This window comes from Spermophilus citellus (assembly GCF_964194105.1).
Source record: "Spermophilus citellus genome assembly, chromosome: 19".
Classification (NCBI taxonomy): domain Eukaryota; kingdom Metazoa; phylum Chordata; class Mammalia; order Rodentia; family Sciuridae; genus Spermophilus; species Spermophilus citellus.
In genome coordinates this window covers 17,712,872-17,740,578 of record NC_138201.1, presented here as the reverse complement: position 1 = coordinate 17,740,578, position 27,707 = coordinate 17,712,872, and the positions used below count along the sequence as shown (strand labels likewise).

The 27,707-nt window shown below is 46.6% G+C and overlaps 2 protein-coding genes across 5 annotated transcripts in view; one reads left to right on the top strand and one right to left on the bottom strand.

The window, feature by feature from the left end:
- Nucleotides 1-17,044, bottom strand: part of IFT122 (intraflagellar transport 122) — a 54,285-nt gene extending 37,241 nt beyond the window's left edge. For all 3 annotated transcript variants that reach the window (XM_081275892.1, XM_081275893.1, XM_081275894.1), the window contains exons 1-7: nucleotides 16,916-17,044; nucleotides 9,579-9,645; nucleotides 7,983-8,067; nucleotides 6,564-6,642; nucleotides 4,929-5,005; nucleotides 2,261-2,327; nucleotides 1,761-1,907 (exon numbers count right to left, since the gene is read on the bottom strand). In XM_081275892.1, coding sequence (XP_081132018.1) covers nucleotides 1,761-1,907; nucleotides 2,261-2,327; nucleotides 4,929-5,005; nucleotides 6,564-6,642; nucleotides 7,983-8,067; nucleotides 9,579-9,645; nucleotides 16,916-16,956 — 563 coding nt within the window. In that variant the 5' untranslated portion in view covers nucleotides 16,957-17,044. The remainder of the gene's footprint in view (nucleotides 1-1,760; nucleotides 1,908-2,260; nucleotides 2,328-4,928; nucleotides 5,006-6,563; nucleotides 6,643-7,982; nucleotides 8,068-9,578; nucleotides 9,646-16,915) is intronic.
- Nucleotides 17,045-17,242: 198 nt separating this feature from the next.
- MBD4 (methyl-CpG binding domain 4, DNA glycosylase) lies at nucleotides 17,243-25,831 on the top strand. Of its 2 annotated transcripts, none has more exons than XM_081276132.1 (8): nucleotides 17,243-17,538; nucleotides 19,275-19,505; nucleotides 20,147-21,003; nucleotides 23,221-23,298; nucleotides 23,375-23,509; nucleotides 24,083-24,232; nucleotides 24,642-24,745; nucleotides 25,552-25,831. In XM_081276132.1, exons 1-8 carry the CDS (start codon nucleotides 17,450-17,452, stop codon nucleotides 25,627-25,629), a joined length of 1,722 nt encoding a protein of 573 aa, XP_081132258.1. In that variant the 5' UTR covers nucleotides 17,243-17,449; the 3' UTR covers nucleotides 25,630-25,831. The 2 variants fall into 2 exon arrangements, with proteins under 2 accessions (XP_081132258.1, XP_081132259.1); XM_081276133.1 differs by having other exon boundaries at nucleotides 17,243-17,542; nucleotides 19,279-19,505.
- The last annotated feature ends 1,876 nt before the right edge of the window (nucleotides 25,832-27,707 follow it).

Sequence of the window (27,707 nt, the reverse complement as noted above, 5' to 3'; positions counted from 1 at the left end):
TTTTATTCAAACACAGGGTCTCACTGAGTTCCTTAGGGTCTCGCGGAGTTGCTCAGGGCCTCGCTGAGTTGCTGAGGCTGGCCTTCAACTCATGATCCTCCTGCCTCAGCCTCCTGAGCGGGGGTGGAGGATGAGGGGGGATTACAGGCCTGTGCCACCATGCTGGACTCAGAGGATTCTTAAGGTTACTGGAAAATGTTCCTTAACTGAAAATCAAGAAGCAGGAAAATCTCTGCTCTTTTAAAAGATTCCCTCATTTCTTACAGGATCACATGATGGCTCACGTACAAGTGCTTGGTGGGCGCTCCCTTGGTGGGGACGCTGGCCTCTGCCCTGCTCCCTGGCCCTTACAGGAGGGCCCTGGCTCCTTGGGACACTCACGAGCTGTCGTCTTCTTCCTTGGGCTCCTCCTCCTCTGCCTCACTACCCTGACTACTGTACACTGTTGGCTTCAGAATGGAAGGGATTTCCTGAAAATATCTGGTGACAATGATTTCCTCAGCGTCCTCGTCCTCTCTGTTCGTCCAAAAATTCTCCCATCGGCTGTGGACAGTAAGTGGTTGTTCACAATCACAGGGCCCAGGGCAGCACATGGGCTGTCACTCCTAAGCCTGTCAAACAGCCCCTGGACCCTACCCGGAAAAGCAGGCCACCAGGTACGCTGGGCATCCTGCTTCTCATGAATTAAAAATGGGAGCCTGAAGCCACAGAGTCATCTGTGGCCACAAAATCAAACAGCAGGAACTGTGGGGTAGGCTAATGGCTGCTGATGGCATGAGATACAGGCCAGGCCGAGCCGGATGGTCCAGGAAGCAGCACAGTAAGCCAGTGTGGGAGAGGCAGCGGAGTGGAGTGGAATCAAGCAAGGGTCCACCTATGAGGTGACACTGAGCTGCTAACAGTCAAGTCCTGTGATTTACCTCTGAGGACTCTGGGGTGGGGTTGAGGGTTTAAGGACATCATGGGATTACACAGAGAGCCTCTGAGGCTATATTAGTCCCCCTCACGTCACCTGGGCACGGGAAGGAAGTGGGGGTGAGGTCTGATCAGGTAGATGTCAGTGGTCCGCAGACCTCTAGGTTGTAGGGACACGTTTGGACGTAATTTTAACTTTTTTGGCAAGGGCAAAAACAGTAAAAAATTAAAAAATAAGGCTCGTGATTAAAAAGGCTGTGGACCAACAGGTGGGCATGTGGTCTGTCCAAGCTTGGACAGTTCAGCCAAAGGGAAGAGAGAAACAGCCACAGGAAAGAGCTTGGCAAGTAGTGCATAGGGAGATGGCCGTCCTGAGTCGCTCACCCCAGGCACACTCAGACACGCGTGTGCACACACTCACATGCACGCACGCACGCACGCGCAGGCACCCCATGGGCTGGCCTGCAGAGCTCAATCTGCTTGGCTTCATCTCCGGGATTCATTCCAAAACTCAAGACAGACCCTTTGAAAATGAGATTTCAGTGGGGCTGGGGATGTGGCTCAAGTGGTAGCGCGCTCGCCTGGCATGCGTGCAGCCCAGGTTCGATCCTCAGCACCACAAACAAAGATGTTGTGTCCACCAAAAACTAAAAATAAAAATAAAATTCTCTCTCTCTCTCTCTCTCTTTAAAAAAAAAAATGAGATCTAAATGGCACAGAACAGATTCCACACCAACCCGTCTAGTGGGTCAAGAAGACTTTTGAAATACAGTGAAGTTGGGAAGACAGAGCGAACTCCGCCTGCTCAGGTGTCTGTCCCCAAAGGAGGACAGTTGGGAGGGTACCTTGATGGGTTCCAGCAAATGGACCATATTGGGGACAGGGAGCCCCCGGGCCTCTGGATCTTGACTTTCTCCTCGCCGTTCTTGTTCCGGATGCTGATGACCCCGTTGAACATCCCCAGGGCCAGGTACTGACCATCATTTGTCCAGCTGCACACATGATCGACAGAGAAGGGGACAGGAACACGTGAGGAGGAGGCCTTGATTTTAAAGAAGTGTGGGGGGCGGTGCAGGCTGGGCTACCGTCCTGCTCATTCCTGACATAAAATCGGAGGTCCAGCTGAAACTCCCACCTGTTTTGGGGACAAGTGTCTTTTCCCGAGTGCCCACAGTTCTGAACAGGCCCCCATGACAGCCCTCAGCTCCTGCCTGCACTCCTGCCCCGGCCCCACCTCCTACTCTCCAATCCCCTCCCACACCCAGAGCACCCTACCAATGGACCCTGAGTCTTAGTTTGAAAGATGAAAGAACATAAAGCCTATTTTCAAGTGGCCCTTACCTACCTGCAGCAGGTGACCCTGTTGCTTGATTTGTGCTTGGAGACAGACTTCTGTTCAGGAGACCACAGGCCTGGGATGTGCGGGAATACAAAGGACCAAGTGGTCAGAATACTATGCAGCAATCAAAAAGCAATAAACTGTTGACCTGTATAACAATTTAGAAGGTCTCCCAGGGTTTTCTGTTGAGTGAAAAAAGTCCACCTCAGAAGGTCATACACCAGATACCAGATTCCATTTTTTTTTTAAGTTTTTCTTCTTAGTTGTAGGTAGACACTATACCTTTACTTTATTTATTTATTTTTATGTGGTGCTGAGGATTGAACCCAGTGCCTCACACATGCTAGGTGAGCACTCTACCATTGAGCCAGTGCCACATGATTCCATTTATATAATATTCTTGAATGCAAAACTGTAGGACAGAGAGCAGATTCATGGCTACCAGGGGTTGAGGATAGCAGGAGGAAAGGAGGTGCGTTGGTGATAAGTGGTATCTGTGTGGTGGTAGATTTGTTCTGTATCACAGTGGTAATAATCAAAATGTGATAAAAATGACAAAAGCTAGCTGGGCGAGGTGGCACATGCCTGTAATCCCAGCGACTCGGGAGGCTGAAGCAAGAGGATCACAAGTTCAGGTCCAGCCTCAGCAACTTAGTGAGACTCTTCAGCAACTTGGCGAGACCTTGTCTCCAAATAAAAAAATTAAAAGGACCAGGGATACAGCTCAGTGGTAAAGTGACCTGGGTTCAATTTGCAGTAGCCCCCACCAAACATAAATAAATAAATAAAAGACAGAACTCTACACACACCCTGTGCCTGGCCCAGTTTCCTGGTTTGGGTGCAAACGTTACGTAAGACGTGCCCATGGGGGAATCAGATGAAGCGTGCATGAGACTACCCTGGACTATCTTTGCAGCTTACTGAGAATCTATAATTATTTCAAAAGAAAAAAAAAGAAGATAGATTAGTGAGGCTCTAGCCAAAACTTGTCTGCAATTTAAGTCTCAAAGAAATAAACTAGGAAACCGTAACCATACGGATGGACGCTGGGTGAGTGTCTCACGCCTGTAATTCCAGCTGCTCGGGGGCCCAAAGCAGGAGGGTCCCAAGTCTGAGGCCAGCCTGGGCAACTTATCAAGACCCTGTCTCAAAATAGAAAAGAGATGGAGCTCAGCAGCAGAGTGTCCTGGTTCAATCCCAGGGCTGCGAAATCTAATGAATAAATAAAATAATGATTGGTGCTGAGGATCCGTCTCCTCTCCCAGGACTCCACCACAGCACACAGCCTCGTTCTTGGGACGCTTGGTACCTAGGCTTGCTCCCTGTGGCCCCCAGATGCCCTGGCTCAGTGCCCCACAGCAGGGACAGCTTCAGACAACATTGGAAAATTCTACCCTTGGCCTGAGCTGTGAAGCGTAATGACAGGGAAACGCAGCGCACAGCTGTATTTATGCAGCCAGGTGCGACACTCAACAGGTTATCGTCCCCCCTCTCCCCCCGGGTGTCCTCCCCCCACGTGGCCCTACAGCATCTCCACCTAAGCACGGTACAGCTGCTGCCCCGAGCCTGCCCAGGCCTCCAGCTGAAGGGATCCTGCCCTCAGAAGGCTCCCCAGAGAAGGTTCTAGAAGCAACCAGCCTCCTGGCTCCACACCCTGGTTCCTCCACTCACCGCTGAGTAGCCTCCAGTGACCAGGGAACCACGCTAGGCCCCAGTTCTTTGAGCAGGGTGCAATGAGACTAGAACCTGACCTTGGGGTTACCTGGAAGTCATCCTTAACCCTCAGGACGGTGCCTGGCACGTAAGCAAGCACTCAGCAAATATTGTTTTTACTTAAAAGTTTCTTTTTCTTTTACAAAATCTGCCTTCCTCCAAGAGCTCAGGCTTGAGGACAGGGAGCCTGGCTTATCTTTCTAATCCTCTCAGTAAGCACAGAGGAGATGATCCACTTTCACACCCGTGAGAGCCCCCTATTTATTTACACAGTGCTCTCCGTCACTATCTCTCTTGTGAACCTCAGAACCATATCAGTGGGACAGACGGGGTGGGTCACTCCTTCCTTTGGGATAAGGACCCTGAAATGCTGAGCGGGATCAGGTCTCTGGCTCCCCCACTCTGGCTCCCCTGACCCACTGTCTCTTGGCAGAGACACACAGGGGACAGAAACCCAGGGTCCACCTTCCATGGAGATTCCCACAGGCCCCTCCCTCCACGCACATCTCACTGAGCACCTCATTCGGGCCAGTGCCACCCCAGTCCCTGCATGATGTCCAGAGGGACTCAAGGCCTTCAGCCCCTCAGGAAGCAGAGTCACCCAGACAGTCGTGACAATACCACCCTTGACATGGTGAAGAACGTCACACCCACAAGGGCCTGGATGAGCACAGGTGGGTCAGCTGGAGTGTCCCTGCTGGGTGGCCACAGGAAATCATGCCTGGGCCCTGACCAAGTCCCTGCCTGAGGCCTTTGGTGTCTTACCAGACTCAAGGTCATCGTCACCCACGGCCTTGGTTTCTGCACAGTTTAAAGAATAAATTCCAGCCTCCCAGGATGGAGGAGCGCTGCTGGCTCTCGGGGTGGTTCTCGGGGTGAACCATGGGGATCATGGGTGGATTTTAGCATGTGGGGCTGAGAGCTCCGGCTATTCCCAGACAGCGGGGAGGTGGGGACCTACCGAAGTCGTTGGAGGAGCAGGACGCCAGCTGGTGTGTGATGGGGTTGTAGGAGACGCACTGCACCGAGTCGCTGTGCCTGCAGAAGAAATGGCTACAGGTCGACACTCAGCCCCCGCAGACACCTGAGTGGGTCAACCAAGGCTGGGACCAGGAGCCACGGCTTTGGACTCCGCGTGACAGGCCCCCTGCAAGTGACCCACAAGCAGCACAGGGGCTGATGGCCCTAACCACGAACATGCAGGGCGTCAGGTACCGCGCACGGCATCTGGCCCCAGGTTCATTCCTTCTGCATAATGTTGGCCTTGCGACCCCAACTCAGGTTCTCATTCAGACATTGTTGATTTGGGTACCTGTGTCCAGGGCAGCAATGCTACCAGGAGCCAAGAGCTGGATGCAATCCGAGTGTCCATCAGCAGGTGGACACAACAAAGAACATGTGGCGCATGCACACGAGCGCGCACACAACAGAATGTTATTCATCCTTAGAAGGCAAGGAAACCCTGACCCGTGCTACAGCACAGACCCATCTCAAGGACGTGATGCTAAGTGAAGTAACTCAACTATGACAGGACGAATCCTGTGGGATCCACTCACACGGGCACCTGGAACAGCGAAATTCAGACACAAAAAGTAGAAAGCTGTCTTCTGAGGGCTGAGAGAAGGGGCAAAGGGACATTGAAGAAATGAAACTATCGAGAGACGACTTGTGCATCCGCTGTCCCACAGCTGACTGAGGAGACGCAGAAAATAGGTAACTGTCAGCCGGGCACGGTGGCACATGCCTGTTATCCCAGCAGCTTGGGAGGCCGAGGCAGGAGGATCATGAAATTTGAGGCCAGCCTCAGCAACTCAGCAAGGCCCTAAACAACCCAGCCAGATCCTGTCTCTAAATAATAACACAACATAGGGCTGGGGATGGGGCTCGATGGTTAAGCACCTCAGGTTCAATCCCTGGTACCAAAAAAAAAAAAAAAAAAAAAAAAGATGGTACATTTTAAGATGGTACCAGGATTAAAAGAAAGAAAGTTGTTTGCTGAGTACTTCTTGTGGACCAGGCACTGTACTGGGCACCAGAAGACAAGAGTGAGCAACAACAGAGTGTGTGGCCTCCCAGAGCTTACGGGCTGGTGGGTGAGAGTGTTCCACCAACAGAACATAAAGCTACACGGGTAAGAAATGCCCCCAGGGGACCTGCCTGAGTCTAGGAGAGCGGGAAGAGTCTGCAGGGACAGTGACTTCGGAGCCGGGAACCCGCAGGGACGTGGGGGCTAGCGAGTGAGGGAATTGGGGGACAGTGGGGAAGGCCTGAAGCACACTGGGCCCAAGTTCCTGGCTTGTGACACTGGGGCATGGGGGACCATTCCCTGAGGCAGGGCGTTGGAAGAGGCCAGGTGGGGGCTGAGGGGCACCTGTGGTGGCCTAGGAACTGAACGTGTTATATGTCACCACCGGCCCAGCTGGCCACCTAGTGAGGACCGTTCACAACCATTCCCACGTGTAGTGACTTAGTTTCAAGTTCATATCAAATTAAAAAAAAAAAAAAATTCACCTTTACATCTTTCCTAAGAGGCTTTTCCTACAACCATGAGCGAGTCAGACTCGTCACTCTGCCACTCAAGTGGCGGGTCACTTACGTGTACTTGAGAATGCCTTCCAGTTTTGACGTCCAGATAATAACACTTTTATCAGCTGATCCTGAGGCAAAGCGCTTGCCTAAGAGTGTTTTTAAGAAAAAAAAAATTGTCACATTCACATTAAACCAGCATTTCCCAGACAGCATGTCTTAGAAAACTAGTTTTTTTTTTTTTTTAACTATTACCCTCTGCTCTACTTTTTTTTTTTTTTGGTGCTAGGGATCAAACCAGGGCCCTATGCACGCCAGACACACACTGCCCCACCAGGAGTCCTGCCCCTCGTGCTTCTCACCAGGACTGGGAGACGACGCTATGGATCCCCAACCTCTCTCACCAGCGTGCCTCACACAGACGATTGAGGGCCTCCAACAGGCAGGGGCAGTGGCATGTGCCTCTAATGCCATCAACTCGGGAGGCTGAGGCAGGAGGATCACAAGTTGGAGGCCAGCCTCAGCAACTTAGCAAGGCCCTAGGCAACTTAGCGAGACCCTGTCTCTAAATAAAATATAAAAAGGGCTGCGGTTGGGGCTCAGTGGTTAAGCACCCCGGGTTCCATCCCCAGGACCAAAAACAAAACAAAACAAAAAAGTCTTGGAGTCGTCCTGGCCTCCTCTTTCTTTTCACCCCACATCCAGTTTGTCAGGCAATCGTATTAGCTTTACCCTCAAAATATATTCAGAATCTGGTGACTCTCCCATTGGGCTGGGGTGTGGCTCAGTGGCAGAGCCCCTGCCTGTCATGCGTGAGGCCCTAGGTCTGATCCCAGCACAAGGAAAACAAATGACCTGATTACTTCTCTCGGCTTCCCTGGCCTCCACCCTGCCTGGGAGATGCTTTCCCACCCTCCTGCCCCGGCCTCCTCTCTGCAGGCTGCTCCCAACACTGCAGCAGGAGGGGGCCTTCAGGGTGCAAATTGCATCGGGTGCCTCCTCTGCTCAGCTCACTCAGGGCCTCTCCATTTTCACTAAGCATCAAGGCCAAGTTTGGCCCTTGCGGCTGCCCACGTGGTCTGGTGACCTCTCAATCCCCGCCCCTGTTCCTGGTACACACAGCTGCACCTGGGAGACTCTGTAGTGGCCCTTCCCTGGCACGGTCTCTCTCCTCCAGATGCGCAGTGTGCTGGGCCTTCAAGCCTTTGCTCACCTGTCCCCATCCGTCGTATCCTGTCCCCAGCCCCCCAGAATAGAAGCCCCCCGGCCGTTTGTCCTGTTCTCTGAAGTATCTCAAGCACCTTGGACAGTGCCCAGAGCACAGATGGCCGCAAGATATGCTGCTGGATCGCCTGAGAGGACAGAAGTGCAGGCGATTGCCCTGTCCTCGCATCTGCGAGCTCTATTTTCAAAATAAATAAAGACTGGCTAAGGGGAATGAGCAGCTGTGACGGCATCACAGAGACTGGGCCCCAGAGCAGCCTCTCACCATCCTTAGCATAGGCCACACAGTACACAGTGTCCTTGTGTCCCTTGAGGGGCTGAACCAAGGTGCCATCCGAGGTTTCATAAACCTGGGAAAAGACACAGAAGTACACATTACCCAGGGGACACCTAGTGTTCAGAATTCTTGCAGGGCTGCTCCTGAGACTTTGGCTTTTATAGTGAAAAAAAAAAAAATCTGTCAACGTGCTGCATGTGCATCAGATAAATCCACACCAGGAAGCCACGAAGAACGTGGCCTAGCCATGGGTGACCAGAAGTGCAGGTCCTGGGGCTGTGCTGTATGTGACCAGGGACACACGTGGACCATGGAAATTCTCCACAAAGTTCTCCCCTTCTTTTGTGAATCTGGATACATTAAGGCAGGCCCCCCTAAACAGAGCCAACACATAAAACCAGCCCGCTTACGACAAAGTCAAATTTTAGTGCTAGCCCTGGCCCCTAATATTAGCATCAGAGAGAGATGTTTCCTGTTGGTTTCTGAGAGTTTAAAAGTCATAGACCTGAGATGGGTGTGGTGGTGCACACCTGTCATCTCAGTGGCTCAGGAGGCTGAGGCAGGAGGATGGAAAGTTGGAGGCCAGCCTCAGCAAAATTGAGGCCCTAAGCAACTCGGTGTCTCTAAATAAAATACAAAACAGGGCTGGGGAGAGGGCTCAGTGGTCGAGTGCCCCTGAGTTCAATCCCTGGTACCCCCCCAAAAAAGAAAAAAAAATAGAACTGAATCATGGCTTTTCAAGTCAGAGGGGGTGTTACAAAGCCCATCTGGAATATGGATTCAGGATACTTTACAGCCTGTGGGATGCAGAGATGTAAAAAACACACCGTCTGGAAATCAGAGCAACACGGTCCAAAATGGTCAGAGGATTGGGAAGATAATCTATGAGAAGGCTCTGGGTTGTTTACCCTGGAGAAGGGCCGTCTGTGGAACAATTCACCCAGGGCTTAAAGATCCTGCAGTTACTAAGCAGAGAAGGGACATCAATCAGTCTGCAGATCTGGAGACAACAGAGGACAGGAAGTGGGCTTACGTAGCAGGAAGGGAGATCACAAAGGTTTTTAGGTCAAACAGAATGACTTCTCTGAAGATTCCATTTATACACTGGGACAGGTTCCAGGGGGAGCTAATGTCCTTTGAAAATATGAAAAAATAGGAAAGAGCCATATGGAATTGTTTAGGTGGGCCAATGTCGAAAAGTTGGGGTCAGGCTCTGTGGTCCCCTGGAGAGAGAGGACCTTCAGAATTGTTGCTTGAATTTTTTCAAGGGGACAAATATGAACTGACACCCGCCCAGTTTCAAAAGCATTTTGATTCATGTCCTCGCTGCTTTTCAAAGCAAAGAGGGAAGATGAATGGTCCCCAGGAGGCCCTGTTCACAGGTTCCTATCTGATGCACAGTTTACTTACCTGTTTTAAATAGCCCATTTCCTTCCCTATGAAAAAATAATGGCTGGTTTCTCTGCCCTGGCCTTTTTTTATCTCAAAAAAAAAAAAAAAAAAATAGGGGGAAGGGTCCAATTCCAGAGTGCTTCTAAGAGGGTGGGGAGAGCACTTAAAAAGGAAACAAAGACCAAATCCTACCAGTAATCTGTTTCCTGCAGCCAGAATCAGTTGCGTTCCATCGGGCTTAAATGCAAGGTCATAGACACTAAATCAGAGACAAGACAAAAAGACAATTAGCAACCCAAATAATGAGGTGGGCTAATGGCCAGGAAAGCCGACTTGATTTCCATTATGAAAACACCGAGTGTGGAGCAGGGAGAAAAATAATGGCTAAGGATGGCATTTGGTTGCGAATTCCATTCAACCACCACGCCCTGGCAGGCCACTCCATCACAGCCCCCCCCCCCCACGTCTGGGACAGACGTGATTCAGAGTCAACTGCAAAGGGCATCGACTCTTCCAACATTGTAGCCATGTCAAGGCTGCACACCTGAGAGAAGGTGTAGAGGCTAGTGAGTGAGTCCACACTGGTATTTACTGGGTGCCTCTGTTGCTAGGCACCAGCAGATAAGAGATGAGAGGATCAGAGTCCCTCCCTGTCCCCAAGAAAACTACCAACCAGTGGGAAGGTGTCAATCAGACACCTCACCAAGAACTATTCATCCATTCTAATATATATTTACACACACACATACACACACATTTTAATACACCAGGGATTGAACCCAGGGGGCTCAACCACTAAGTCACATCACCCAGCCCTTCCTATTTTTTGAGACAGGGTCTTGCTAAATTGCTAAGGGGCTCGCTTAGTTGCTGGGCTGGCCTCAAACTTGCGATCCTCCTGCCTCAGCCTCCCAAACTGCTGGGATTACAAGCGTGCGCCCTTGTAGCTGACTCAGGCATACATTTTTCTCATATTTTAGCAACCCTTGAGTTTGGAATATGTCTGATAATTGATGATACATCAGTTCAATTGACAGCGTTTTTTTTTGTTTTTTTTTTTTTTGCTTTCTTATTGATACACAAAATAATGGTGTTTTAAAATCAAGGACCTCTTGGTCAGTTGTGGTAGTGCACACCTGTAATCCCAGGAACTCGGGAGGCTGAGGCAGGAGGATCACAATTTAAAAGCCAGCCTCAGTAACATAGTGAGGCCCTGTCTCTGAATAAAAAATAAAAAGGGCTGGGGTGGGGCTCAGTGGTTAAGTGTCCTTGAGGTCAATCCCTGATATAGAAAAAAATAAATAAATAAAGATCCAAAGGAGAAAGACGGAGTGTTCTGATTTGGGGACAGGATTGAAGGGGCTTCATGAAGAACGCAGTCTTTGAATGAGGCAGGACTTGGTGACATGCACACAAGGCACAGCTCTCGGGCAAAGAAGACAGACCAAGCAGAGAACTGCATGTGGGGACACAAGAATATAAATAATTGAGTTTGAGAGAACCATTGGCTACCTACCAGGCCAGGAGAGAGAGGAGGCTAAAACCAGGCCAGAGCCCTGTTCAAAGGTTCTGGAATGGCCCAGGCAGAGGGCCTCCTTGTTCAGATGACAAGAAACGGCACAGTCGGAACTTACTGCAAAAGCTTTGTGTGGTCAACTGCCTGGCGCTTGTCAGAAATCTAAAAATCCACACCCTCCGTGACAGGGGCCCTGACTACAGACAGCTCCAGGCTGGGCTCTTCTCAAACCCACAATGTCATTTTATCTTCCCAAGAATTCTGTGATGTAAGGATCATCGCCCTCGGGGCTCTGGGTAGTGGGTTCTGTATCCACAGATTCTATCAACCAGGGGTTGAAAGGATTCAAAAAATAAAACTTCAGTGAACACAGATTTTTTTTTTTCTTGTGACTATTCCCTAAATAGACTAGGACAACTGTTTCCATAACATTTATGTTATATTAGGTACTCAGTCATCCAGAGACAATCTAAAGCATAATGTGGGTTCTATGCAAATCCAATACCATTTTATATAAGGGACTAGAGCAGTCATAGATTTCGGTATCTGACAGGTGTCCTGGAACAAATCGCCCATAGATAGGGAGGGACGACTGGATTCGGTTTTGTGGATGATGACACCACAGTTCAGAGTGGTCAAGTGCCTCACCCCATGTCACACAGCCAGCAAGTGAAAGGCCCAGAATACAGCTTGGGTCTGCCTCTAGAACCTGTGCTTTTAACCACTGTGCTATAATGCATCGACTCTCTTCAACTGTCACCAGTATTGCAAATCTGTCACCCGGATGCTGTAATAACAAGAGCGGCTAACATTTGTTAAGCACATGTACTGCTACGAGCACCAGGTATAGATTGCTTAACTTCACAACAACCCTCTGCCTATTTTGCAGATGAGAAAACTGAGGCATAAAGAATGAACTTAAATAACCTGCCTGAAAATAAAATGCTACCAAGTGGAGGCGGAGCCAGGAATCAAACTCAGGCAGTTAGCCCATGCCATAGTCGACAAAATAATTAGCAATGGTTTTCATGCCTTACCAAAATTAAAAAAGAAAAGTATCATCACCTACTCAAGGCAGTATTTGTAGAATTGGGGAAGTTAAAGTTTTATCTGTCTCTTTATTTATTGGTACCCAGGGGCTCTATCACTGAGCTACATCCCCAGCCTTTAGATTTTTATCTTGAGACAGGGTCTTGCTAAGTTGCTGAGGCTGGCTTTGAACCTGAGATCCTCCTGTCTCAGCCTCCCCAGTCACTAGGACTGCAAGCATGCGCCATGGCACCTGGCATTCACCTGCATGATGCTTTGATCTAGGTATACGTTATAGAAAGCTGATTGACATATCCATTCCCTCAAGGAACAACTTATCACTTTTTGCAATAAGAATATTAAAAATCTATTCTTCCAGCCATTTTGAAATATACCATACATTAGTGTTGGTGTACAGCGGAATAAGCCACTGAAACTTACTCTTCTGGTCTAACTGACACCTGGTGACCTTTATCAACATCTCCCCTTCCCTGTCCCTCGCTGACCCCTCCTCTGGTTACCATGAGTCCACCTATTCGGATTCTACCATAAATGAGACCATACAGCATAGGCTCCACTGAGCCAGAAGCTTCCTTGACAGGAGGTGATAAGGGAGGTGAGCTCACATTATGTCACTTGATTCTTTTAACATAATGGAGTAAACAGGACAGGAGCTGGTTTATTTTTGTAGATGAGGAAATGAAACTACAGAGAGACAACTTATCGTGTGCTGTCACAGCTGAGGGAGAAGCTGTAGCAAAGTAACTGTCAGCTGGGCGTGGTGGCACACACCTATAATCCCAGTGGTTCAGGAGGCTGAGGCAGGAGGATCACAAGTTGGAGGCCAGCCTCAGCAATTTAGCAAGGCCCTGAGCAACTCAGACAGACCCTGTCTCTAAGTAAAATGTAAAAAAAATGTCTGGGGATGTGCTCGGTGGTTAAGCACCCCAGGTTCAATCCCCAGTACCAAAGAGGAACTGTCACACCCTTTCAGCTGAGGATCCTCTGGATAGGAGCAAACTCGGGCCCTGGGTCCCGTAGCTTGCTCCTTCTCTGGTGTGTGGCTAACAGACCTGGGCCTCCTTTGTTTGTCACACTTTCTCTGAGTCCAGGAGAAATGTTCCTGGCGCACTTCACATTCTGAGCTGCAGGACAGTAGATTAAAAAGCAGAGCAGAGGTGGGGTCAGAAAAGGGGACCTCCCACGTGGGTTCATCCTCCACACTCATGGGGCTGGGAGGGGGGTCTGCACCTGGACCTTGTTTTGCTCTTTCTTCTCTGCCTCAGACACATGTCACCTGAGCTCATCAGAATGATCCCTGTGTGGCCTCTTCCTCGTAAGCCATTTGGGGTTGAATCACCAAATCATCTTCCAGGGTCTCCCTTGGGCTGACCTTGAACTATCTTCCTCATAGTGTGAAAACAATTCACATTGCTGAAATCTCTTGAAATCTGCCTTCCTAAAGCATAATACAGAAGATGGATTGGCCCCAGCCTAAACTCTTACTGTACATATAATCTGTCCAATTCAGCCTGGCTCCGAGTTACAGAGTCTTCTTTATCTTCAGGGTTTCAGATATGATCCTGTCTAATTATATGCCATCTGAGGGTAACGATCATGTTTTAGAGTGTTCATTTGTGGATCCAAAGTATGTGGCATTGTCCTAGAAACATCAGGAACGTTTCTGACCAACTGACAACATTTTATCTTGAATCCCTTAATTACATCATGAGATCACAGAAACCCGGAATTGGAAAGGATTTTGTGGTGGTGTCTAACGCCCCCTCCAGGGCAAGAATTCCCTCCAAGTGGCCGTTCTGCCTCAAATGTGGTCGGGCGGGGACCTTGCTCACCCACTGGCTGACTGCTCGACTGTGGGATGGCTCTCTCCCCGTGTCCCCTTTTATGAACAAGGGAGATCTCATCAGATTCCACGATTGTCTCTCTGCCAGCCCTGCCCCAGCCCTCTGCAAAATTGAAGTCCCAAGAGGCCTCTCCAAACAATATGCAATCTAGCCCAGCCCCCTCTTATTTGCTTAGAAATCTGGGGCAAAGGATGTGGCTTTATTAAATCTCATTTGCAAATGGGATAACGATTCACAGGTGGCTGTTCAGATGAACCAAGATGATGTATGTGAACACGGCTGGCCGACCAGAGCTCAGTAAACACGGCCAGGGGACACCAGATTGGGGTGCGCTGGCCTAATACAGCACCATAGTTGAGCTGAACCCAGAGCAGCTCATTGAAGGGAGAGAACAAGCAAGTTCATCGGGCATTTGGGAAGGAGCTTTGGGGAGGAAAACAGAGTCTGGCTGGCCTCCCAAGCTGACATTTAAATGTTCAGCAAGATTGGGGAGAAGAGGGTGAGAAGGACCACCTAGCTAACAGGAGTCACACTGGGTTTATGAGATGAAGAATAACAGACAGAGAGTTCTAACAACTATGTGAAGGGTGGGGTAGGAGCAAAAGGAAATCAGGAGACACTGTCTGGTTCAGCTACGGAGGGCTGATCTTTGACATCTGAGATTTTTTAATTTGATCATCTATTACTTTTTTCCAGTTGCTCCCTGACCCACCCACTTGGGCTACCTATCTGGCTGCCAACATTGGTTGACAATCACCAGACCTACCATTGATTTATTTTTTCATTCATTCATTTATATATTTGGTTCAGGAGATTTATTTATTTTTTTTTTAAGAGAGAGTGAGAGAGGAGAGAGAGAGAGAGAGAATTTTTAATATTTATTTTTTAGTTCTCAGTGGACACAACATCTTTGTTGGTATGTGGTGCTGAGGATCGAACCAGGGCCGCACGCATGCCAGGCGAGCGCACTACGGCTTGAGCCACATCCCCAGCCCTGGTTCAGGAGATTTAACCAAGGGGCACTTTACGACTGAGCTCCGGCCCTTTTTATTTTTTACTTTTTAATTTTGAGACAGGGTCTCTGTGAGTTGCTGAGGCTGGCCTTGAACTTGGGATCCTCCTGCCTCCCCTGTTGCAGATCTGCTGTTCTAATAAATTGTTTCCAACCAGTGATGGGCCGAGAAGCAACCAGCCAATCTTCATTCACTCCCTGGTTCCTTCAATCACGAAATATCGATCCACCAAACTGCCACCACCAATGACCTGTCGAGGCTCTGAAATCACGTGGAAATGAATGAAGACATAGCCCTTGCTTTTAAAGGGTTTATGGGCTTCTGGGATAAATAGATTAAAAAAAATTTACTCTTGTGCTGACAGACTCTAAGTACCACAGAGATGAAGGGAGACAATTCTGTGCCAGGGGATGAAAATAGAGCAGATCAGGCTGCATTTGGCCAGCAAATGTTTAGTTTGGCCCACATGGTGTTTTACTTTGTATTTTTCTTAGATGCCAACATTGAAAAATTAGGGCATTGCACATTAAAAAACCCAGATTCCTAGCTTCTGGTAAAAATAGGAAGATCTGAGCACCCAAGGCCAAGTTACTACATGGTGATGATTGGCAGGAGCAAAGCCGCAGCTGCCCCTTTCCAGTAGAGCTTGAGCAATTCAGGTGGCCACAGTCTGTATCACCATGGATTATTCTGTGACACGGAAGCCAAATGTTCAGTTGCCAGTTATCACCAGCTTGTGCAATGGGTACTTCTATGATAGAGGGAGAAAGAAAAAAGAATTTGACTTTTTACTCAATTTCCATTAAAAGTTAAAAAAAAAAAAAAAACGTTAATGCTGAGGATGTACCTCGGTACGCATGCTTATCAGGTATGCACGAAGCCCTGAGTTCAGTCCCCAGCACTGCAAAAAAAATATAAAGCTTAAGCCAGGCTTGGAAGTACATGTCTGTAATCTCAAGCTATTTGGGAGGTTGAGGTAGGATGATTGTAAGTTCAAGACTAGTCCAGGCAATTTAGTGAGACCCTATCTCTCTCACACACACACACACACACACACACACACACACACAAATAATTAAAAAGGACTTGGGAGCTGGGCATGGCAGGTGCATGTCTATAATCCCAGTGACTAGGGAAGCTGGGGCAGGGGAGGAGGATCTCAAGTTCAAGGCCAGCCTGGGCAACTTAGCAAGACCCTGTCTCAAAAAAAGAAAAATGACTAGGGGTAGCCCTTTTGGTCCAGGCAAAGTATCCCTGGATTTGATCCCCAAGACTGAAATAAATAAATAAATAAATATAATCAGATAAACACGAGAAAGATTCTGAGCTGCTGGGAACTATCCAGTCAGTCAGTGCTTGCCAAAATGTACCCTCTGGAAGATGGATTTAGGTGAGAAAAAAAAATGGAACAAGGGCATTCAATAACACTGAATCACAAGGAGAAACTCTTTCAATTCTTTTCCGGACTTAATTCTAATTAGGAGAAAATCTTGGTTCTGTGCCCATCTGAAGTATCTCTCTCTCCCCATACTTGTGAATCGAGGTTTTAGGTGTAAAGGTTCCCTAGCAACAATATCTAGCTACACTTACAAAGACGGTGGTTTCTCCCTGCTTGAAGTTGAACATTTGTCTTAAAGTAAATAATATTGATTTTTTTATACACGAAGCAATTAAGTCTCTGGGGAAAATATAAAATCATATTTAGGCAAGGAGGGGGGGGGGTTGACACGGTGTTGCACGACTGAAATCCCAGAGACTCGGGAGGCTGAGGCAGGAGGATGGCAAGTGGGAGGCCAGCCTCAACTGTAGGAGGTGCGACCTGAGCCCTGGACGGATTCTGAGCCAAGGAGAGACCAGACCCCGATCGTGTTACGTATAAAGTCGCCTCCACAGGCCACAACCCCCTGCCCCATCCCCAAGCCTCAGTCTCTGCACCCACCAAGGGGGTTAGAAAACCTTGCAAGCCCCTAAGGACCTGGGTTCAGCGCCCTCAGCCCAGGCCGCAGGCCCGTTGCCCCTGGCAACCGCGAGGGCTCACTGGAGTGGCTCCCGCCATCCCCTCCCGGGCTCGGCCTCCCGCTCCTCCCCAACTGCCCCACTTCTCACCACTGATCGACTTTATTTTTCCACGTCAGCACGGACCTCATCGCAGCTTTCCTCCCGCCTCGGGGCCCCTCCTACCCCCGCCTCAGCAACAGGCGCGGGCCACTTCGGCTACCTGCGCTACCCCTGGCAACGCACATGCGCACAACAACACCTACGCGCGTGCGCCCGCAGAGCTCCGAGTGCGCATGTCTACCAGGGAGCGCGCGCACAGGAGCGAAAGCGCCGATGGAACCGGAACTTAGAAGGCGGGAGTGTAGCTACGGCGTACGCGATTGGTCGGCTCGGGTGAGGAGGCGGAGCATCTTCCTCGACGAGGGATTTGATTGGCGGAACCATAGAAATGGCGGCTGCGGTCCAAGGGGCGGTCGGAAAGCGGCTGTGGAGTGTGACGGACGTACCCTACCTGAACGCTTTGGTGGCATCCCGGTGCCTTGAATCGAAGGAAGTTTCACCTCTTACTCTGCTTCGCCCCCAGGCCGTTGCAGGTCTCGGCCTGTCGCTGCAGCTGGGCCCCGCTTGACTGGCTCAGCCTTCATGGAGACGCCGAGCCTGGGGGACGGCGGACCCGCCTCCTCGATGGCCTCCAGTGACCTCCCAGTCCCAGAGCAGCAGTGTGACCTCCGGCAAGTTCTTTCCCCTTCCGAACCGCAGTTCCACCACCTGAAAAATGGGAACGGCGGGTGGACGGTCTGTGGGCCCCTCTGGTCTTTGGCAGAGGGTCGACCAAGACCTGGAGGCCCATGGGCTTAAGTTAACTCCGGGAGAAGGTCGCTCCTTCTGTAGGATGAGCCCTGGGGTTGTCCCAGACTTTCTTTACTCCGGTGACTAGAAAGCTAGGAGGAGCAGGGAACTTTTGTGGTACAGGTAGAGAGCGCGGTGGCACACGGAGGCTGAGGGAGGAGGATCGCAAGTTGGAGGCCAGCCTCCACAATCTACAGACTCTGTCTCAAAATAAAATCAGGGCTTGGGAACGTTGCTCAGTGGTAAAGCATCTCTGGGTTCAATCCCTAAAGGAAAAAAAAAACAGAGGTGTACTTCGGTTGGAAACTCCTACAAATATCATGGAGGAGATGTGTTCAGTAAGCAGGGCAGCCCAAAAGTGGGTTTTAAGAGAAGTAACAGAGGAAACTACAGTTCTTGTTGCATACTTGGATGTGTGAGAGATGAGTGTAGGATGACTTGCCTACATTTTTTTAAATTTTTTTTAAATATTTATTTTTTAGGTGTAGATGGACACAACACAATCCCTTTATTTTTATGTGGTGCTGAGGATGGAACCCAGGTCCTGCCCGTGGTAGGCGAGTGCTCTACCACTGAGCCACAATCCCAGCCCCCCCAAATTTTTAATCTTGTAAATGATATTACAAATGAAGAAACAAATCTTTGGGAGCTTAAGTGATCTGCTCTTGGACTCACAGATTTGAGTCTTTTCCACCAAGTTTCAGTTTCCTTAACTCTTAAGTAAGCTACCGTAAGATTCCTACAGCTCCCCAAAAGTATTTAACCCTAAATTACATCAGAAGACTGTGATTCTAATACTTATTAGACACTAGTTCTTTCTTAGTTTCCCTGTTTGTAGAAAAGATGTTGGATTAGATGGTCTCTTTTAAAATGTATCATTTAGTGGTTAAGATACACTTTGCTGAACTTTTTCAATAATAGTACAGGAGAGAAGTGTTAGACCAAACAGTAGGTCTGGGTTCTGGTATCAGTTCTGCCAGTATTTTAACCTTCTATCACTCAGTTTTATCAATACAATGAGAGTAAAATCTTGTCCTATGTACTTCACAAGGTTATTGTGAAGATGAAGAATCAAGGAGATTTGAAAATTCTTGGCAGAAACCTTTTAAAGGGTTGCAACCTCTGATGGAAATGATAGAGGCTCTTACTCAGAAAAATACACATCTATGTAAAATTTTCCCCTGTTTGCAGAAGAGGAGGGTTGACTCACTCCTTTAAGCAGTCCTTATGATCACTGGTTAACAGGTCAGCTATTAGTCCCTGTTCTCCAGCTTAGGTCAGGTGTCATCAGAAATCTTTATAATAGCTGAGTGCAGTGGCTCGTGCCTGTAATCCCAGCAGCTGAGGAGGCTGAGGCAGGAGGATCCCGAGTTCAAAGCCAGCCTCAGCAATGTAGTGAGGCCCTAAGCAACTTAGCAAGGCCCTGTCTCTAAATAAAACATTAAAAAAAAAAAAAGCTGGAGATGTGGCTCAGTGGTTAAATGCCCCTGGGATTAATCTCTGGTACCAAAAAGAAAACTTTAAAATAGGTCTATGCAATGATTAACCCAGAAGTTTCTAGCAAGTAGCTTGAGCTTCTCATTGTACAGAGCTGATCACTCGTGCTTTGTTTTTCCAGTGAGGAAGATGTGGCTGTGGGATCGGAAAGAGCGGGAGAAGATGAAAGACCAATAGCGATAAAAAGAATCAGTGAGTGTGAGCCCCTGCTACAAGAAGCCATCGCCTCTTCTCAGTTGGGTGACCCCGCAGTGACCGAGTGCCATAAGCCTGTCCCATGTGGATGGGAAAGAGTCGTGAAACAAAGATTATCAGGGAAGACAGCAGGAAGATTTGATGTCTACTTTATCAGGTGAGCATGCAAGGTGGTAAATAAAGGTGGTGCAGCCAGATAATTCTGTCTAGACAGGTAGAGGGGAGACATAGAGGAATCTTGGCTTCTTGCTAATTTTGCCATCCTACCAATGGATTCTGTTTGTTCACTGTGACTGGTTAATTATATCAAGTAATTTGAGCTCAGTTGCATGCATTTTGTCCCTCCAACGGGGAATGACTTTGATGGTGCAGTTGCATTTGAGTTATGTTTATTGAATTTATTTGTGCTGTTACAGAGGAAACCATTTGAAAATTCCCTTTATGACTCTTTTTTTCTTTTCAAATGACAAATGCTTATGACAACATTAGGAAATTATCAATTAGAAATCTGAAATGTGGTTCAGTTCTTTTTTAAAAGTCACTCATACTGATATAGGGTATGGTAGTACACACCTGTAATCCCAGCTTCTCAGGAGGCTGAGGCAGTTTGAGACCAGCTGGACAGCTTAGCAAGACCCTGTCCCTTCATAAAAGTTTTAAAAAGGGCTGGGGTTGAAGCTCAGTGATAGAGTGCTTATGCCTGAGGCCCTGGGTTCAGTCCTCAGTATCCCAAAAAAGAATAAAAAAATAGGCACTTTTATTTGCTAGCATTAAGTTTCCTTTAATATCATTTTCTAGCCCACAAGGACTGAAGTTCAGATCCAGAAGTTCACTTGCTAATTATCTTTACAAACATGGAGAGACTTCTGTTAAGCCAGAAGATTTTGATTTTACTGTACTTTCCAAAAGGGGCATCAGGTCAAGATCTAAAGACAGCAGTGTCGCAGCTCTGACAGCCCAACTGCAGAATGAAAGTCACATTTCAACCCGGAACCTCAGGACACGAAGCAGGTGGAAGAAAGTGTTTCCTCTGCCCAGTAGTAATTCAGAGCTGCAAGACAGCAGGGGACTGTCCAGCCCTGAGTCCATTCAGGTGCTTTTGGAAGAAGATGAGGGTAGTAATGATGGTAACTCCAGGAAGGTTAGCAAGTCCAAAAGGAAGGTGACAATTTTGAAAAGAATTCCAATTAAGAAAACCAAAAGATGGTGCAGAAAGAGTCTTTCAGGTTCTGTTGAAAGTAATGACAAAGGAGAATCTCTGTGCGACCAGACAGATGCTGAAAGAGAACCTGTCGCCCAAGACAGTGAGCTGGGCAGAACTTTGTGCATCTCTGACGCCAGAGTGAGCGACAAGACCCTCAGTGTGACCGATAAAGTCAAGATCACCGTGAAAGAAAACTCACCCAATTCAGGATCAGACGTTCACTCTGAACAAATAACTTCTGGCACCCCAAACAAATTATGTTCAACCAAAGAAGCAGAACGCAACAAGAAGTGTGGGGAGACCGATTTAGACTCAGAGGAAAACAGATCGAAAGGAGACGAGGGGCAGAGGAAGGAGCATTTGCATATGGACCTTTTAAAATGTGGCTCTGAAACAGGTAGCAAACGCTCAGAAGGCAAGAGAGATTTTACTTCTGAGAAAATATTTCATGGTATTCAGTGCATTTAATGCTATTAGCCATGGGCTGAGGAGGCTCCGCTTCCAGATCTTACATTTCATGTCTGTCCATGGTTAAGACACAGTCTAGACAAAGAAATAGGACTATATCTTAGATCTATTCTTCAGATCATCCTAAGACCCTGTTAACTGACCTTCTTCCCATCCTCTTTCCAGCCAGTCATCTTAAACCTAGAAGGAAAACTAAAAGACTTGTGAAAAATTCTCAGAAGATTCCTCTTATACACAAACAGAATATCCAGTGTCTTCGCACATCTCCCGTTACTTACTACTGAAGTGCGACTTCCAATTTAATTTCGTACATACCACGGTCACTTTTGTCTTCTATTATAATGTAGTGCTTCTCTAAAAGGCCTGAGGGTTCTAAATAATTCAGAAGTATAATCACATAGTTCATCTATTATTCGTAATATGCTCTTAATAGAGAGTTCAGAGCTGAGCTGTTTGGCTTTTAAAATACCTCAGTGAATAATTGATAAAAAGGACATCTTCTGAGCAGCCCTGTATTAGTTATTCATTATGCCATTATGGTATAATGAATACCTCCCTTAAAGGAGAATAGTAATAGTACTTAATAATCCTGTGGGGGCCAAATTGGTGGAGTGGGGGCTTGGACTTGATTTCTGATCTCAAGCCCACCATAATTTGATGTCTCCTGTGTGCCTGGAATTTCTCTACCTGTGACAGAAGATGGCCGTGTATACCTGGGAATCTCAGAGGGTCCAAGTCTGTCCTTAAGACTGAGCATCTTAAAAGAAAGCATTGGGGTTTAACGTAGATTTATTGCTAATATAATGGATAAATTAAATATTAAAAAGGATGACTAAGATGAAAGTATTCTATTCCGTAAGTTTGGTTCTCAATAAGATGAAATACCCTTAGCTTACTAGGTGTCCAGTGGAATAGTGAAGATTTTCTTATTGGTTGAGCTACAAATTGCTAAGTGAACTAGTTATAAAGGAGGCTAGTTAGTAATTATTTATAGAAACCCACAGAAAACGTTAGCAAGTAACTAACTGGTAAGAGCAGTTCCTTTTTTTTTTTTTTTTTAATTTTTTTTTTCTTTCTACTGGGTTTGATCTACTCAAAATAGAAGAGCAGAAAACTCTAGACCAATCTGGAGACCTGGACCCTTTCCTAGTGTCCTCAGTCCCAGTATCATTTGGGGTTAGCTGCTTCATTTCTGAGCCTCCATTTCTTCATCTGAACAATAGAAATAATAGCCCTCCCTAATCCCATTTTTCACATCAAGAATATTGTAAGTTAAATCGAGACTGGAAAAGATGGTTTCGTGCTATTCATATGCAAGGTATTATTAACTGCAATTCAAATTTTGAGGGTATGAGTGGAGGAAGTAAGTAAATATGACTGTTAAAAATAAGAAAACTGGCACTCACCAATAGCCATTATGCCATTTTGGTTTGTGTCTTTTATTTTTGTATTTTTATTTTTTCATTTTTGAGACAGTTCCGAGGCTAGCCTGAACTCGCTGTCCTCCTGCCTCAGCCTCCCAAGTAGCTGGATTAAAGGCTTGCCCCACCATGCTCAACTGGTTTATGTCATTTTTAACCCATGATGTCCTGGCATCCTATTTACAGGGACATCATGGGTCGGTGTCTCGCTATGTATGCGCAAACATACATATATGTTTTTATGAAATTGGGATCATATGTAGAATCTTGCTTTTTTCATTTATAAGTTAATAGAAAATAATCATGTATTTGTTAATATATATAATTTTTATATTAAAAATATTTATATTGAAAAATATATAAAATATATGATTTTATATTTTGATGACCACATTGAATAAATGGGTCATAATTTAAAATATTCCATACTGTTTCCAATTTTTCAATACTCCGAGCTCTAAACAGAAATCCTAGGAAATGAGTGTGACTGTTGGCCAAGGGCCTGGACTTGGGAGTCAGAGTGCCTGCCTCTGAATTGGAGTTCTGATGCTAGCTGTGTGTCACTGGACAATTGACTTAGCTTCTCTGTGCCTCAATTTCCATATCTGTAAAGTAGAGCTAAAATAGTGCCTGGCTCAGAGGTCATTAGTAGGATTCAGTTAGTTAAAATTTATGTAAGTACTCAGAATAATGCCTGAATTATTATTATCATTTGATCCTTGACTGTCTCTTTAAGCTAAACCATAATTCCGTGTTCTCTGTCCACTGTGCCTTTCCAGAAAACACCACCATCCCACGAACACAGGTAGAAAAAAGGAAGACAAGCTTATATTTTTCCAGCAAGTATAGCAGAGAAGGTATCGGTTTCCCAATGAAAACATCAGATTCTAAGTCACTGTCGGGTGCTCGACTCTCATGCAGTGTGTCTTTTAGCTCTCAGCCCCCCACGACGCAAAGCCTTTAAGAAATGGACCCCTCCTCGGTCACCTTTTAACCTTGTCCAAGAAACACTTTTCCACGATCCCTGGAAGCTTCTCATCGCGACGATATTTCTCAATCGGACATCAGGTTTGTGGATCCTTCTCATTGGTGTCTTAGAAACAATGTGATCAGGAGAAAGAGCAATGAATCGAGGCTCAGGGAGGCCTGGGTTCAAGGGCCATTTCAAGTCTGTGACCTCAGTTAAGGTCTTCCCTTTCTGCCCTCAAACTCTTCCCCCATGAGGAAGACTAGATGACATCCAGTGGCCTTTTTAGCATCAAGGGGCAGGTCATATATTTCCTACTTCCACGCTAGGTTTGGGCATCAGGGCAAATCAGCCAGTGAGCGTTTTTCCACCCTGTATCCTGTATAAAAGCATTTTCTTGTCATTGAATGCACCTTGTGTCCTGTGTGATTCTCCACTAGCTACCTAGTGATCTGATTATTTAAAAACTAATATCACACAAGGCCAGTTTCAGCGGAATTTGGACTATTTATTGGCCAAATAGCAGTGTTGCTATTTGACTCTAAAAAATGGTCTCTTGTCAGTGGTTAAACAAACAAAACCTTTGTGTGAGATTTCTAAATGAGAAACGCCCTGAACCTAAAAGAAGCCCTTCCAGCATCTTGCTCATAATCACTGGTGTGTCTTTTTCCTAGGAAAAATGGCAATTCCTGTGCTTTGGGAATTTCTGGAGAAATACCCTTCGGCTGAGGTAGCAAGAACAGCAGACTGGAGAGATGTGTCGGAACTTCTGAAGCCTCTTGGTCTCTACGATCTTCGAGCCAAAACCATTATCAAGTTCTCAGGTGTGTTCCTTATGCCCAAAGGAAAAAAATAGAGCCACCTTAAACATTGATGTCTTCAGATGCTACCCTAATAAGGCCCAAGCATTGATGGCATTTATGAACAGCCTGCTTGCCCCAAACTGTCGTCTTCCACCCCAACCCAGGTAATAAACCTTTGTCCAGCAGCATCAGGCCACGTGGGCAGAACTAGGGAAGAAGTCAATGGATCAGAAAGCCCTGTCCTTAAGGATGTCACCCCTGTAGAGTTAGCACAGCACAAAATAGTGGCTAGGAAGTCATAAAGGTGCTGCAGGAGTTTGAAGGTTATCTGTCCCTTTCTGCCACACTCTCCATCTCGCCCTGTCACCACACATTTATGGAAGGTGGCTTCCTAAAAGTTGTGCTCATGTGAGGGATGTTGTATTCTCAGATGAGTACCTGACAAAGCAGTGGAAATATCCGATCGAGCTTCATGGGATTGGCAAATATGGCAACGACTCTTACAGGATTTTTTGCATCAACGAGTGGAAGCAGGTGAGGCCCGCCCCCAGCCCTAGCCCAACCCACACATTTGTCCCAGAAACAAAAACATCCACGGTTATGGCTCAAACTACTCATTGCATGCAAGTGCTATAGCAGTCCTGACCAGTTTTGTACCCAGCTCGAGGGGAGCTGGTGGCATGGGGTCATCTGCAGCAGAGAGGGGGTCGTTAAACACTCCCGAAGTCCCCAAAGACCCTTGGGCATGGCTCTGACCCTGTTTCTGCCTTTCCCTGTTTATGTACTGTCAAGAGGAGGCCAGTTGGTTCCAGAATGTTTGCTTGTTGGGTTTCTCTGGTAGTCTCAGACCGTTTTGGGTGGTAACTGGGTCCTCCTTCAGCTGCCCCTTCTGTTGGGTATACCCAGCCCTAATGCATCCTGATGGCAGCTGGTGGGTGGCCTGGTACACTGTCCTGACAACTGGTGACTTGACCTCAAGCACTCACCCTGCAGGGTTGGGTCAAGATAGGCTGTCTTATCCCTGCCCACCAGAGCAGTCCACTGTGACTTGAGCAATCCATTCAGCCTCTAGAATCTCCTAGAAAATGTGCTGATACTTGACTCATGTCCTCGCCACCTCGACCCTCCAGGTCTGAATCAGGACTGAACTAGAAAGCACTTTGCCAACTGAACAGGGTCACCTTAATGATTTTACCTGTGAGTCCTATTATCTGTATTACAGGTGTATTATTATAATGCACTAATCCTCACCAAACCTTCCTAAGCCAATCTTACGAAAACATATTGATGACTAGCTTACCTTAGGGCCCCTGTCTCCTAATGTGTCGTATTTTTTCCAGGTGCACCCCCAGGATCACAAGTTAAATAAATACCATGACTGGCTTTGGGAAAATCATGAAAAATTAAGTCTGTCTTAAAGCCCTTCGAAGTTTCCAAACTTGTCTTTTGTGCACTGTTTTGCAAACAGTGGGTGTGTTTTGGGTTTGTTTGTTTTGTTTTGTTTTGTTTTGTTTTTGCGGGGGGGACTTTTATTTTTTGCAGTGCTAAGGCTGGAACTTGGGGACTTGCACATGCCAGCACCCCCGTCCCCCCCTTCCCTACCCACCCCCAGCCAGCCCCCACTTCAGTTTTTACGAAGTCCATTAAAGGCAATCGAGCTACCTTTCCGGGAATATGATTTTAATTAGCCCAACTGGGAACACAATGTGTATTTTCTCAGTGTGTGGGGTACCATTGGCCCTTTATTACTGAATGTTCTAGAACATATTTTGAGATTTTTTTAAAAAAGAATAAATTATTTGATAACAATCCTAAAAATGTATATGACTTTGCCAATAATGGAATGGAATGTGAAAGCAAAAAATGCTTTTCTGGGTCATCAATAATACAAAGCACATTTCCATCAACCCAGCTAGGGGAAGATTTGATTTTCTCTTTCTGTAGAAAATGATGTTACTGAACAATTATCTTAGGAAAAATCAAAGAGTTTGCCATTTTTATTACAATAATAATTTATTATTACTATTTTTGGCATTGGGAATTGAACCCAGAGGTCCTTTACCACTGACCATCATCCCCAACCCTTTAACCCTTTTTATTTTTTATTTTGAGACAGGGTCTCTAAGTTGCTGAGGCTGGCCTTAAACTTTTGAACCTCCCAAGTCACTGTTATTGTAGATATTCTAATGTTATAGTTCAGATACTGAACCGTTTATCTCAGAAAGAAATTACCAGACAAAAATCCTTAATTATTAAGTCTTTTTTTTTTTTTTTCTTTTAATTGGTACTGGGTATTGTACCCAGGGACATTTCACCACTGAGCCACATCCCCAGCCCTTTTTATATTTTATTTAGCGACAGGGTCTCACTGAGTTGCTTAGGGCCTTGCTGAGTTGCTGAGGCTGGCCTCAAACTCATGATCCTCCTGCCTCAGCCTCACAAGCCCTTAGGATTATAGGTGATTAAGATCTCTTTTTTCCCCTTTTTTTTATTGATGTTATTAAGTCTTAATTACCATTTTAAAATATAATTTGAAAATTAAATTGTAACTAATTTATAAGTATAAATATCCACTTCACAATGTCCCATCACATTTTCATTTAACAAAAATTCTTGTAGCACACCCACCAGCAAAGATCCACTGCTGGCCCACATGTTACACACCGGGGCTGGGGATATAGTTCAGTGGTAGGGAGCTCATATGTGTGAGGCCCTGGGTTCAATCCCAGCACCACAAACGGAAAAGCTGGGCTGGGGCTGTAATTCAGTATAGAGCACTTGGTTAGCATGTGTGAGGCATTGGGTTTGATTCTTAGCACCACATATAAATAAATAAAATAAAGGTATATTGACAACTAAAAGAAAATATTACAAGAAGGGCTGGGGTTGTAGCTCAGTGGTAGAGCACTTGTCTAGCATGTGTGAGGCACTGAGTTCGATTCTCGGCACTGCATGTAAATAAATTAAAGATCCAACAACAACTTAAAAAAAGTATTTAAAAAAAATTAAAAGAAGAAAATACACAAATACACACTGGGTTCTCATCTGGACTAACGCCATAAGTCTGGAAAGGTGACTGGTTGTGTTTAATGGAGGTCTTAAGAACTGAAGTACAAAACAGAAAAACATTTTAGAGTGTATTAGGTAATTAATATAAATATTTTTATTAAAAAATGAAGTTAAACTCCAAAGAAACTGGGGATTGAAGCCAGGGGCACTTAACCACCAAGCCACATCCCCAGCATGTTTTTGTATTTTAACTTAAGAGAAAGGGCCTCACTAAGTTTCTTTCTTTCTTTTTTTTAATGTGTTCAGATGGGAGAGAGTGAGAGAGAGAGAATTTTAATATTTATTTTTTAGTTCTCAGCGGACACAACTTCTTTGTTTGTATGTGGTGCTGAGGATTGAACCCAGGCCACATGCATGCCAGGCTAGCGCGCTACCACTTGAGCCACATCCCCAGCCCCTCTCACTGTTTCTGAGGCTGGCCTTGAAC